We start from the raw sequence: 15,255 nt of genomic DNA, 5'->3' as shown, positions 1-15,255 counted from the left end.
GGTTTGTGTGAACTCAACGGGAATAGTTGATCTACCACGTGAACCAACGGGGGTGTCGGAGCCAAGATCACAATAAATTGCAATATCGTCATTACCAAATCCTCTCTCTATCCCGCTTGACACAATTGAGCGAATATAATTAAGCAAATTGTTGTGACGCCAGGTGTATCTACCTTGGTCTAGTCATGGACCATGGTCTAGTGAAACATGACAATGGTTTAAAACACGGTGAAGAGTTTCACGATTGTTACATTTCGAACATTTCTCATTTGATCTTTTCCCCCATCTACTCAGGTTGACATTTGTATTGAGAGTGTCACAAGAGGCATTGAATAAGAATTTTGCAACCCGTTCTGGTAGATTGTAAGCAAATATATATAGATATATATAGATAGATAGATATATAGATAGATAGAAAATAGATAGATATATAGATAGATAGATATATAGATAATAGATAGATATATAGATAGATTATAGATGACATTTTAAGGTTTTGCTTATTTTTCACAAAACAGTGATATGCACACCTCAAATGGGACAGTCGATGATGTCCCTCACTCACTATTTCTTTTGCTTTTTATTGTTGGAATTATACAATATTTCATTTTTTATAGATTTGACAATAAGGACCAACTTGACTGAATCATATAGTATTAACCAATGCTCATTCCACATGTTCAGGGGGAATTAATCGTTGTTTCACTTGACAATGAGGAGAAAAATAGGATATTCCTATTTTATACAATAAAATACAAAAGAAATAGTGAGTGGATGACGTCATCAGTCTCCTAATTTGCATACCCACCAGGATGTGCATATAACTGTTTTGTGAAATTAAGCAAAACTTTAAAATGTCATAACTTTCTTATTTTACATCCAATTTTGATGAAATTTTCAGTGTTATGCTTGTTGGATTTTTCTATTTTTATTCAAATCAACTTTTTGTTGGGGTGGACTTGTCCTTTAAAGCACGACAACGTTCTCAGAAAATATGTCCACTGACTAATAATTATTCGAAGATTTACTTTTTTTTATTTATTAATGAGCAAATGAGCTGACCCATATATTACATTACTAGTATGCTGTGTCGCTTTCTCATCTTTCCAAAGAAAGGGGCAGAAAAGTGCATAATAATGCAAATACATTATCATGTATCATGTTTGAACAAAACGAGGGATAATCAGTGGAGTTCCTTTTTTTTTGGGGGGGGGGGCGGGGGACACATCATAAACATCATCGGCGACCAGTTTTATCAGATTTAAATAAGATAAAATAAGAGCATAAATATTTTTCCAGGTATGTGTAGTATACTTTTAGTACGTAATTGCCCCAAAATATTAAGAATATTCATTTTCAAAATTTGGCACGTCATATTTTTATGGAAGGGGAATAAAGAGGGAAAAAATGAAGGCAGTTTGAAAAAAAAAATACATATGCCAATAGCGCTGTAATGAATGTTTGATAAGAGACTATATGACTACTATCGATTTGGAGCGAAATGATTGTGAATAATTGATCATTTATTGGAGTGGTGTGTTCGAGAAATTATTGACCATTCAATGGTTCGGTTTAAAGACGGGACTCTGACGAAATATGTGATGGCATTGAAAACAAATGGAGATTTCAAAATTTAGCCAGCATCCCGTTTCTCCAGGAATAATGAAGAAATGGAAAGCGTTGTTATCTAATTGAATCAGTATGATGTTCATTTGGTCAGCAACATTGAATTTTTCACACGCAAGATCACACTGACCCTCCCTTTATCTTCTATACGCGTTGATCTGGCTGATTTTGTTTGATTGTTTGTTCTTTGGGGGGTGCACGCGCCCGATATTTGTGTAGGGGTTGTGCACGTGAGGAAGTGTGTTTGTGTGCGTGTGGACGGTGTTTTTTTTTGTTATTGATATAAAATGAAGATTTGTCAATTTTGCTTGTATTTACCTTGAGTTTATTTGAATGAAAACCTTAATATTTTGTTGAAAGAGTGTGGGTGAGGTGTGTGTAAATTTGTGTTTGTGTGCTTTTGGTTTTATTGTTTTGCAGCTCAAATATATCTTATTTGACACATAATATAGCCAAGCGCTTAATCCAATTCGAACTACCCTAAGATAAAGAGGGGGTGGTAGGCGGTAGTGAGTGGGAGAGCGGGACCGGAAAGTGATAAAGGAGGCAGAGAAAGAAAAAATAAGGAGGCGGCGACCCCCCCCCCCTCCTCCCCCTGCAATGAACAAAATAACATGAAGCGGATGAAGGAAGACATGAAAACATAGATCTATTGTAAAAAATACTGCCCCATGTGTGTGCTTGTTTGTTTGTTTTTGCAATGAGAACAAAAATACGCTACCGTTGCGTCTTTCTCAATTCCCTATCTAATACTAAAAGACTGGCGCGTCTCCGCCCCCATGTAAGGCCTATATAGCTACACGATAAAAATATAAAAACATGTCCTTTTTCACGCTAAAAAAATCATTGAAGAATTTATCGAGATGTCACGTACACGCGTAATCGAACTCAATAATGACCAGTGGCAAATCGTTGATAACAAATAAGAGTTGAATAATTTAGTAAATGCATTATGTAGTAGATAGAGTACGTGTTGCCCTTTTTAGGATATTTCATATATTTACCCAAATTTCATTGTTGATATTAAGCTGTTTCGTTTTTTGCCAAAATTAATTTCTGATTGCGCTTCGATCGCTCTTTGCATATGCATATGATCTCGGAGTCCTTCTTTTTTGTTAGAGTGTATGCGTGTATGGATATTACTCAGTCATCAGTTGAGACCTATATTTATTTTTAAGAAACTACTTTGAATCAATATTTCTGAGTAACCTACGGTCCGTTTATGTTTATTTTTTTTCCAGAAGGCATATACGGTAGTTCGTGTTCATTAGAAACTAACCTAAATATTTCTGAGTAACCTACGGTCCGTTTATGTTTATTTTTTTCCAGAAGGCATATACGGTAGTTCGTGTTCATTAGAAACTAACCTAAAATTTTACTCGATAGCTGACATTTAAGCGTTTGTTATTAAAAGACTTAGCATGGTTATATGGTGTAGGCTATATATTGCTATTGAAAAGTGATATGTCTTTTCCACTTCCACGCATGATCAACGATCACTGATTGTACAGAAAACAGTTGGATTATTTTTGTGTTTTCTTTTGTCTTGTGTGACGGCTACTGTAAAAAAAGACATGTTTGAGTTTTCAAAGCAGCTCTTTGGATTACTTTTATCACTGTCAGTATACATATATTACAGTGATGGCAACCAAGGTACGTATACGATAAATGTATTTCATATAATCACCCCCCCCCCCCTGTCGCAATTATTTATCTTACCTTTGCCCTTATCCTCAATATTATTCTAATTATCTTGAACAATTGATTATGCAATATGCAATAATTACATTTCACATTTTGTATGCGCTATTGATATTCTTGTTTCAGCGCGTTTAAAAATTCATATTTTTATTGTTATTACCCGATGTACGTATATACACTCTGAATATGTTAAAACAATTATTCAAGTTTTAATATTTCAATACATAAATTATTTGAGGGGCCCGATAATTTTTTTGAGATTCTATCCGTTGAAATGACTATGTTTTTTTTTTTCATTCTTCCTCATCTTTCCTCTATTTCCCTTCCTTATATTCTTCCTGGTGCCACTTGTCTTTATTTTCCCCCGCGGGAGTGCAGGATTACCGACGATATCCAGAGTAATGGGTGTCACCCCCGCCCCTTTATTCCGGCCCTGCTGCCAGGGGCGTCGCTAGGCCTTTTCCAGTGGGGGGGGGGGGGCGTGAAGGCCATGATTACCAATAAATATCGGTATAGATTACCAACGTCCGGCGACGATGAATCATGGTAGAGTTCCCTTTTCTCATCAGTTACATTTTCTTTCGTCATACCATGGACCTATTACGTATTAGGTCCATGGTCATACCCAGGGGCAGATGCAGCTTTCATCAAATGAAGTGCATGGCCGGGAAAACTATTTTCATTCACATTTTCCCAGTCGAGGTCGCCAAAATCCAATTCCCCCTTTTCTTAGGGGTTAGTCCTAAATAATTTTCATACTTGGATACAAGATAAGGTATTTCATGTGGCCAGAATATCAAATACCATGCGTGTGCGAAGCGCGAGCTCAAATTAAAAAAATATATTTTATATATTTAGATCTAAGAATTTAAAATTTTGAGCAGCTTTTTATGAACTAGATGCGTATCGAACTGAAATACAATGGCCTGTATATAGACCTGTTAAACACTGTTCGCAGTGATCCATGAATCGAATACATATCTCGCAGGTACAAAAATTCGAGCGCGAAGCGCGAGCTGAAAATTTTGACATTTCGACCTGAATACTCGATTGTAACTATGAAGAGGATGAGTAACCAAACAATAATTATTATTGATGTGAAGCACGAGCTGAATACAGAAAAAAAATTGAAGACAGGTAGATATATTCTATACCCAATTTCATGTTCACATGATAGGGTAGTACATCATGACAATTTAGTTTCTCATAAGAATATTGCAATAAGTGAGAATAAGAAACATGATTTTTCTCGGAATGGTCTAAAGTGGACCTAACCCCTTTGGCAACCAAACTCTTCTTATGACGCGAGCTCGACACGCGAGCTGAAATTATTGATTTACTGACCCGAAAGGAAACTTTTCAAGCACTGTCTAACAAAATAAAATTATGGATAGGATATAGATCTCCCTAAATAGATGATGCGAGCGCGAAGCGTGAGCTGAAAATTTCATGACATTTCTGGGGAAAGTAAAGCATAATGCCCATTACATTGTGTGCTAGAGGAATATCGTTTGTGTAATAGGAGTAAACAAAAGAAAAAAAAACCCGCACGTATACATGCTGTGTACATAATCAACGCATGCGAAATAGTTTCGGCTGGAGAGGTGATTTGACCCATGGAATCAACTGCCAGAGATCCACCAATAATCCACATTAAATGCAATATCATTCGATGGACTGTAATGATCTATATCTTGTGTGACCTTAATTAAGTAACTTTTTCCTCACTCAATATGTACTCGATTTGTTTGAAAAACCACTTTCTTAACCATGTCATAATCTATTTTAGGTCCTGCATTTCGAATATCTCCAGCCATCAGTCGTAATGTACATGCATGTATGGTGCGGGTGTCACGGGAAAGAATTTTGCACACGGAAAGCAGATCTGTAGGGCCTGTAACCCCCCTGTAACACAAAGCTTAGCATTGATTGTAGAGCAGTTCTCTACGTTTGATTCTATTGAGTATAATGTACAATCAATCTTAAAAATCAAGTGTATGATTGAGCGTTAACTTTTGTGTTAGGGGACCCTAATATTAGCGTCCGTGAGGATTGCGAAAGGTGGCAAGTATCGAACATCTCAGACTCCGCATCTTTGATCACACCGACACAAAACCTCGTCTACCCCGTCCCCTTCTCTCCCTCTGATTTTTCCTTTCTTTTGTTGTCCTTTCATTTTAATTTTTTCCTCTTTCTCTTTGCCCCTTTTCTTTCTTTCTTTTTCTTTCTTTCTTTCTTCCTTTCAATATTTTTTTCTTTTCTTTCATTTTTGGGGTTCTTTTCCTCTTTTCTTCTCTCCCTTTTTTTCTTTTCTCTTTCTCCCTTTTCTCCCCTCTAGCCCCTTTTCTTCATTTTTCCTGACGGCATCGCAGACTTACCGACACTATTCAAAGTAGTGGGGGTGTCGCACCCCCAACCCCCTCCCCCTTAGCGACGGCCCTGCCTGCTACTGTAACAGCAATAGTGTATTTTAGCATCCACTTCGCAGACGCTTTCAGCAACGTTCAGAATCTATTGAAAATGCCCTTCAAATCACAATGGACGGATTAGAGGTCATTGTCGAAAGTTGATGGACCGGGAACAGCAAATCGTCTTAGGATTCGTCTTAGGACCGGACCCCCCCCCCCCAAAAAAAAAAAAATATATAATAATAATAATAATAATAAATAAATAAAATAAAATGAATAAATAAATACAAAAAAAAAAAATAAAAAAAAAAATAAAATGAAAAATTAAAGAAAAATGCAAATTTGTAATCTGTACAGAATTCAAGATGACACTGCTTGTTTTAATTCACCAATTTTCGACAAAAGCTACTTCGCTATGAAGGGCTTTTGACACAGATTCTCTGCGTTATAGAAAGCATCTGCGAAGTGACTGCTAAAATGCCCTAATGCCTAACAACCCTAATGGTTTTCCTCATGTTGTTTTCCTCTATACAGCCTGTCCCATCGGCTTTTCCCGCCATAGCTCATCCTGTTACTATATAAGTACAACGTTGCTAAACCGTGCCGATGCCCAGACGACTTGCGAGAGTTTCAAATCAAATCTGGTGACAATTACGTCATCCAAAGAAGACGCCTTCGTCCAGTCCCTCGCGGTCGGTGAGGGCGTGGCGGTGGATTTCTGGATCGGGATCAAAGGCAGGGACGTCGATTTTAAATGGATGGACGGTTCACCTGTGGCGTTTGACTATTTTGACTGGGACGATCCATATGGACCATTTAACGAAGGCACCGACTGCATTCGTTTGCGAGATTTTACTGCTCTCTGGAACGACATCTTCTGCGATCATCATCATCGATCAATATGCGAAGGATCTGTTGGAGGTAAAGTAGCTAGGCAGTAGGAAGTTTTGGCTCCGCGACGCACGACAGATTCAAGAAAACGCAGTAAAAGTATTTAAAATGCCTGTCAAATAACAAAGAACAGGTGGGAGGTCTTGGTCGAGTATTAGCAAAATGGAACAGCAGTTTTTGTCATAAGTTTCGGAGCTAACGAAAATTTGCAAATAGGACCTTATGTCGTCTGTCCAGAGTCAAGGACAAAGCTGCTGTTTTGATTCACCAATTTTCGTCAAAGACTTCTTGGTAGGCCTTTGTCACGAAGGGCGTTAAAAATGCGGGGCTGGGCGAAAAATGATATCAGTTCACCTTCCAAAATATAATTTTGAATTTTTCGACTTTACTAGACGAGCATGATACATGCCATCATGAAGTGGTGGCAGATAATATACGAAATAACAGAAACATGATAAATACGAGTCTAATAAAAATAATTAGGTTAAAGAGAGAGAGAGAGAAGCATGATACACCGCGCTTAAACAATACTTTCTTTCAAGCTCCAAATAGACGCCGGCATATAATTCATTATTATGATATGCTTTCATTTATATTCTCTTATAAGATTATGAACCGTCAAAGCTTCAGCGCTTCGCGTAGAACACAGCTAAACACGCTCCCGAGAGAGGACCACCCCAGTATATCGCTGTCCTGCATGGCACGACCACATGGATAATAAAAATAATTAATCATAATGATTCTTGTGTGGGCATAATATAGGCGATCAAGTATCGATATGATAAAATAGGTTAGCAGATGGTCCCAATTGTAAATCGTTAGTATGACCTGGCCAAAAATGATTACTCCGTAAGTCCACCCCAGACCCCACCCCCACCCAAAAATAGCATATCCTCTCTTTTCTTTGACCTGTTTCCTTTTTTGGGGTCATGATTATTATTATTTTTTTTTTGGGGGGGGGGGGTCAATGGCCCCCAAGCCCCCATTGTGGACTTGGCATTTAAGGTGATGGAACGGTAATCCTGCTTAGAGCAAAGTTGATGATAAATTGAATGGATCACCAAAAGTTCGTGATTGTGAAAAAAAAATTATCGCTGCCCTTCTTTTTTCTATCTTGAAAGATCCGTTCTGCAGCGGAGTAAGTGATGTTTTCGGGTCATCCTGTTACACTAAGATCTTGACAACGATGACCAGAGATGCAGCGAGGGCCAATTGTGAGAGTGATGGCGGTCATCTTGTCTACATTGAAACAGAAGCGGAACATAATTACTTACTCACGAGTGGGTTCTCTGGAGGTAGGTTCTATGCATCTATTCCTTATAATTATGGAATAATAATTACACTAATATAGCGCTTGTAATTGGGCAATTTCTTAAAATAATAGACCTATAGTATTTGTACATCCGACCCCCATTCTTCTCAAGTTTCACTTCACTTCATAGACTAACCAAGCCATGGTCATTTGACGGCATTACAGACTGACATAAGAAAAAGAACTCAGAGCAAATTTCTTGAAGGTCTCACATAAATGGGGTCGGACGTACCGTTATTTGGAATTGTCCAATTATTATTAGTGTGTTTTCGCCCAGCGTCGTACGACGCTATCAACGACGTAGAACGATCTCTTGGTTCGTGCGTCCGTCGCGCTCAACTCTCGCTTGTAAGCAGTTTCGCAAATCGCTGATCGCGGCCGGATCGTTTTGAAGCTTTCAGCTATCAGTGCAGTGTAGTCAGAGTAGAGTACAACATGTGCATATGCACGCGATGGGCGAATGTTTACATCGGCTCAGCTTGCTCACTCTACAAGCGATCTGATTGGCTGTTGACGGCTGTTGACAAATCCTACGTTCTAATGCGGACGCCCGCTAATTTGCGGAAGAACCGTCCGTGATTTGAGCTCAAGATCGCTTGGGCCTCTGTTTCCATGGAAGTTGGCAATTTTTGCACACGACCCTTACGTTCTACGTCGTACGACGCTGGGCGAAAACACGCTATATCACGGTCATCGGATCCAGGTATACCTGCACGCACTGTACGTACTTTCTCCACTCCCCTGTGAGCATTCTAACGAGAGTTCTGAGACTAAATTGCAAGACATAAGACATAAAAAATGAATTGACTATTCTATTTTGCACTCTAAGCCTATTTTACACCTTTGTTACTTGCTAACTTTTGTCAAAGTTTTCACATCCTACCAGGGGGCCGTTTCATAAAGCTGTTCGTAAGTTAAGAGCGACTTTAAGAACGACTGGTGAACCCTTCTCACGCGCTTAACCATCGTCAATTCAATATACCATTTACCACAAGAAAGGATCACCAGTCGTTCTTAAAGTCGCTCTTAACTTACGAACAGCTTTATGAAACACCCACCAGGTACCTATTCAACACCAGGGAGGAAAGTGGCAAAGTGCGGATTGATGCCTTGCCAACGGACGCGAGGCCGCGGTGGGATTCGAACACACGAACCTCTGTTTACAAGGCGAGAGCCAGTACCACTATTTATACCACGATGCTTCATTCTCTCTTTTTTTTTTTTTTGGGGGGGGGGGGTAAATCTTAACCAAACGGCATACATGGCATATATATTCTGCTTACTATGACAAAAGTTAGCAAGTAACAATGGTGTAAACTCGGCTCAGAGTGCAAAAAGAACAGTCAATTCATTTCTAGATTCGAATGATGATTAACAATCATTTCCCATATGAGGGTCTGTGAGAGTTTTGAATGGAATTTGGCCTAATTATGACGAATTCAATTAGTGAAAATATAATCATATAAACACATTAAAACCTCTATTTTGTGTTATTTCACCTGTTTTCTTTGCCATATTAGGGCAGTATTGGCATGTGTATTTTTTCCATTTTGTTCCTTTTTGAGGGGGATGAATGCAAATTTTCTTTCTCCTTTAAAGCTATCATTTTACTTTGGTCTCTTTTTATTTTGATTCGTCATGAATTCAATCTTAATAGTTAAACAATATCATTAAGTAATGTTTTGTTTTCATGATTGTGATTCTGATCATAGACCTTATATATATGACGTTATAATCTCAGAGCGCCCTCCCTCCGAGGATTAAATAATCAGCGTAAACGGAGTTTTTAGAGCTGCGCCAGCTGCAAATTACCAGTGCATGAATGGCTTCAGACTTTATATGGCAACGCGAGAACGTCAATGCAGAAGGTCTCCTGACGACGATCAATACATACGGTCTATTGACGACGATCAATGTATAAGGTCTATTGACGACGATCAATATAGGGGCTATTGACGACGATCAATGCATAAGGTCCCCTGACGATCAATGCTAAATGTCTCCTGATGACGTTCAATGCGTAAGGTCTATTGACGACGATCAATGCATGAGGTCTATTGACGACAGTCAATGCATAAATCTATTGACGACGATCAATGCATAAGGTCTATTGACGATTATCAAATCATAAGGTCTATTAACGATGATCAATGCATAAGGTCTTTTGACGACGATCTTCTTTCTTTTCTTTTTTCATCGTTCGCCATGGTATAAAACCAATAGATGAAGGAAAGTATTGGATTGGCCTTACTAAACGTGTCTCGGGGAGCAATGATGACCTATTAATGTGGATGAGCGGCGAACCTTTGAGATATACTAATTTCGGTTACATTGGCGGAGGAACCGAATGCTTTCAGCTAGCCGATGTAGACGGATACTCGGTATGGCGTACTGACGGATGTGCTTCATGGACGACCAATGGTTTTATCTGCGAGTTTAAGAGAGGTGGGTTGTGAATAAACAGCGCCCGGCGCCACAAGGGGGGGGGGGGGCGAACGCCAAGAGTAGTTGGAAAAAAATAAGAGGGGAAAACAGATGAAATAAAGTACAGGAAGAAGAAAGAAAAAGTATAGAAATGAGAGGTCTTGGACGTTTAATCTTGTTCTATCGAGGACAAAATTGACGAAACATTTAGTGGCACCTGCCCTGACTATATAGTCAATAGTGCCCTATTAAATTATGCAGCACTATGGCCGTACGCAGCGAGGGTTAGGGGGTAGTCTCCCCACGTATTTTGAAAAAAAAACCATATATTTTATTACTGAAAATGTTTATCAAATTCATTAAGTGTCTCAACAAAATCCTTCAATTTCATTTTAAAAACACCCCAACAAGCTCGGCCGCTTCGCTCCCTCGCTTTTGAGATTAGAAAAATTTGGTATACGGCCATGACCAGTGCTTAGAAACATTGGTATAAGCGCTATGAGAATGCTGTATAAACTTGTATTATTATAATTTTATCAAACAGTGTTAATAACTTGCCGTGCTTGGGAACTTCGAAAAAAAAAGATCCACATCTTTTCTTTTTTTTGTTTACTCATTATTTTGATAAACAGAACGATCCAATCAGTTCGTTGCGAAGCAAGGAGAGTGGGTACCTGCCCTTGAGGATATCATCGATCACGTCATACGAAGCTCAGTCGGGAGATGTGCGTCATCATGCATGTCAAACCTCAACTGTGAATCCTTGGCCTATACCAGGCTAAATGGGACTTGCCTTCTTTCCCGCAATTCAGCCGGGACGCTTATCCAACGGGAAGGGTTTGTGTTTTACATCATGACTATAGATTAGGACTGTCCAATGTTCTTGGTGTAGGCCCGGGGTGTAGGTTATGCATTTTTCGTCTGTAGGCCCTGTAAATATATTTTATTGGAAATTTAGTTTTGGACAATTGCGGATCCAGGCAAGATTTTGAAACAGATGGGCGCAAAGCAAATTCTTAAAATAGAGGGAGCGTCCATTGGTAATTCTCAAAATATAGCGGGGGTGTCCGCCCCTTGCTCTCCGAGCTGGATACCTGGTATCCAATTGCATCCTTGGTCCAGGGGCTTCATGAAACACGTACCAATTCAATGTCTTGAAAAAGGGTGAAAGAAGTAATTAAAATATCGAAAAATTAAAAGAAGACGATGAAATATTTGTTCCGCACATTTTAGTAAGTGGACAAAATTTACCGGCTTGATGTCGTGATATGTACAAAATGTCTGTGGCAAATAAATGGACAAATTTCGCCGCTTCCTAGCCGTTTTTCAAAATGTCTACAGGACGGCTTCAAAGGGCTTTTAAAAAGGGAAAACGGCTACAAAATGGCAATATACTCACTGGGATTGTGGGGCTAATTGTCAAAAATAACGGGTAGGCCTACACATCCAGGTATTATTATTATTTTTTTTTTTTGGGGGGGGGGGGTACATTATGTGAAAATTACGCCATCAACATGACCAAGCCCAATCACGATAGAGTTGCTGATGTGCTATATTTGTTAACAGTATGATTTCAGAGATGTAAAGAGAATTCAGAATATATCGACAAAACAATTTTATCGCACTTTTTAAAATAATAATCACCCCGACACCTCCAAGGTGTTTACTCGTTTTAATCAACTTTACAACATCGATAGACAACAGACTTCCAAATTGTTCACTCTTCCATTACGAATCACACACTATAAAATTTTGAATAACCTACAAATGAATGGCTCACAAAAATATGAAAGAAAACCAATGCATTATGCTCTTTTTGCAATGCGACACCAGAGACATTGGATCATTTTTTTGCATGACCTAAGATAGCATCCTTTTGGAATGCGTTGCGTATGAGAGTGACTGATTTTAATCCTAATTATTTCCATTCATGTGAAACTATTTTATTTGGATTACTAGAACCATTAAGTCAATCCACCTTAGCATTTAATTTTCAAATTTTACTTGGTAAACAATTCATTTTGCGATGTAAATACCAAGAGGCTTTCCCTAGTTTGAAACAATTTAATTATTATCTTTTTTCTTATAAAGTTACTGAGGAAATTATTGCAAAAAAGAAAAACAAACTCAACAAACACATTGTAAAATGGCAAAACATAAATAAATATTTTTCCATTGCATGAATTTTAACGACCGTAGATTAGTATTTTTTGTTAATCGTCTTTTTGTGAGTTTGTTTTTTCTTCTTTTCATGTTGTAGTGGTGTTTTCTTTATGTCATACGTTCGGTCATGTAAATAAATGAAAATGTCATATTTTGGGGGGTTGCGCTATACCCCAGCGATGCCGCCAGAACGACCGTGGACCGACGGGTAAAACCGTATCCCTTTTCATTCGGGTTAATGGATCGTACTGTCGGCAGGACTAGGTTACAAGTTACTAGTAAATTATTCTGAGTACACAATTTATTTAGGATATTTGTTTATGTACTTACACAGATTGTATCTGATCACTGTTCTGTTTGATTGAAGTGCAACGATATGTTTTGTATACTTTGATTGTTTTTGTGACGAATAAAAACTGCAAAGATGAAATAAAAGAGAAATCAAACAAATTTATGAAAATAATGTTCATTATTTTTAGTGGTGCCCAAAGTTTACTCTTCGTCATTAATGTTGAACATTGGCAAAGGAATGAAACAAATTAATCTAGATCTAACATATACGATGTAAATGACCAATTGGCTAGGCTGAGTTTTGTTTGACCTCCATAATTATTTTGATCCTATGTGATTTATAGCGTACTATTTTAAAAATGTATTTTTAATAATATTGTTATTTGTTTCTAGGGTAAACTTTAAAGTAAAATGCATTTGAAATGAATTCACAGTCAATTTGTTCACCTTTAACTGGTCTTCACATGGCCCTGGGACGCGGGTGGGGTCCCCCAAAATGTCCTTGGGGTGCTTCGTGTATTATTATCCATAGGCAGCACCCCAGGTATTCTGGAAGATGTGTAAAAATGGAATAACGTAACCAAAATGACCTTCATTTTTTTTGCTTTTTAAACATCCATGTTAAATATCTCGGGACCAATTTCAAATCCATTTCGCAATTTCAAATCCATTTTGCAAACCTTTTTTTGGGGGGGAGGGGGGGGGGGTTCAAATTTACATTCAGCACCCCAGTAAAATAATCATTCCAAGGGCTCTGTGTGTTCATTTACATTCGCATTTGTTCACGAATTTTCGCCCATATGGCTTTTGACAAATGATTTATTTGATTAATAAATCTTGATACATCATGCATATTTTACCACTTTATAATCTCTATGCATTGCGCTTCGTATCTCATTGCAAAAAAAAGCTCCAGAAATGATATTATTTCCAGTGCCGGGTGGTAGTCTGAAGAATGCTCACCGATTTTCGCCCGGTTGGCTTTGTCAAGTGATTTATTTGACGAATAAATGCATTAATAATATTATGTTTACGTTTTGACTCCATATTCGTGCTATTGCACGTTTCCATCTTTGTGTATTGTGCCTTGTATGTCTTCTCGACAGAGGCTACAGAAATGATGGTATTTCTACCGTGGGATAGACAGGCTGAACTAATGTTCACGATCACGTTCGCCCATAGGGCTTTGCCAAGTGATTTTATTTGATGAACAAATACATGAATAAAATCATTTTGTGTGTGTGTGTGTTTTGAAACATCATGCAACTATCCCGGGGCTATACTATATGTTTTCATCTCAATGTATTGTGCCTTGATGTGTCTCTTCACAAAAAAGCGCTATAGAAGTGATGTCATTTCGAACGTGTGATCGTCTGGAACAACAATGACAGTCCTGAATTATCGACTGGAAAAAGATTGAAAATATAGGTCTACTCATTGAACCTGCCAAGGTCACGGATACAAAAGGCAACAGCATTAAAGATAAAAACACCCATCTATAGACCAATTTTGGATCGGCAATTTACAAAAATGGGGTTCAAAGTGAACTCGTTATAAAAAAAAAAAAACGGACAATAGACACAATAGCGATGACTGTTGTTGGTCAAAATGTGACGTCATAATTTGACCAGTTCCAGGTCTGTAACAAGGAGAGGTCAATATTTCTCTATTTGATGTCCATGTGAGTGCTTGAAACTGCAAAGTCTGGTATGATTAAACTATTTTAATATCATCAATTAATATTTTTCATTTTTTATTATTGTGATGATTTCGTTTCTTTAATTCCCGGGATAATTCCTCTTAAAAAACTTTGAGGCAACTATCGTTAATGTCCTTTGATAAAGAATTCCAAATTAATGGTCCGTTATAAAAGATTGAAATTTGAAATAATGTGGTTCTTAATTAAGGTATATGAAAATTACTATTGCCTCTGGTTGTACTATGTTCATTGTGATTTAAAACAAAATAATTACAAACGGGCTTGGATAAAGTATATCTGTACCAATTAAACATAAAAATTGCGGTTTCATATTTTACTTAAAAAATCAAAATCATCTGAGACTTGACAATTTGTTCAGTATGAGCATAAAACGTTGAATGGTTTATAATATTTACTGCTTGTTTTTAGAGTTTAGAAATTCTATCCAGATGTGCATATGAAAACAATGTGCCAGTCAAAAATACCAAAACTTAAAATGATGTAATGTAGTGCATAAATATGCACTACAAATAAATAAATAAATTTGAAAAAATTGAAAATAAAATATTTCGTAGAAAAGAAATTGGAAAATTGCGTAATCTGTATAAAATGATTATGATTTTCGGAATTATATTACAAATTAAATCAATATGAGAAGTCCATAGCCATTTACTATTTATTATAACACCTTGAAATTTGACTTGTGATGCTTATATTTTACTTCAATTTTCTAATTACAC

The 15,255-nt window shown here is 37.6% G+C and overlaps 1 protein-coding gene across 1 annotated transcript in view; it reads left to right on the top strand.

Annotated features, from left to right (window-relative positions):
- Positions 1-12,952, top strand: part of LOC129276943 (macrophage mannose receptor 1-like) — a 13,265-nt gene extending 313 nt beyond the window's left edge. Inside the window, exons 2-5 of the mRNA XM_064109542.1 lie at positions 6,270-6,656; positions 7,748-7,921; positions 10,162-10,383; positions 10,995-12,952. Coding sequence (XP_063965612.1) covers positions 6,270-6,656; positions 7,748-7,921; positions 10,162-10,383; positions 10,995-11,230 — 1,019 coding nt within the window. The 3' untranslated portion in view covers positions 11,231-12,952. The remainder of the gene's footprint in view (positions 1-6,269; positions 6,657-7,747; positions 7,922-10,161; positions 10,384-10,994) is intronic.
- Positions 12,953-15,255: the final 2,303 nt, after the last annotated feature.

This window comes from Lytechinus pictus, chromosome 14 (assembly GCF_037042905.1).
Source record: "Lytechinus pictus isolate F3 Inbred chromosome 14, Lp3.0, whole genome shotgun sequence".
Lineage (NCBI taxonomy): Eukaryota > Metazoa > Echinodermata > Echinoidea > Temnopleuroida > Toxopneustidae > Lytechinus > Lytechinus pictus.
Note: the sequence above shows the minus strand (reverse complement) of the source record. Positions and strands in the feature narration are given on the sequence as shown.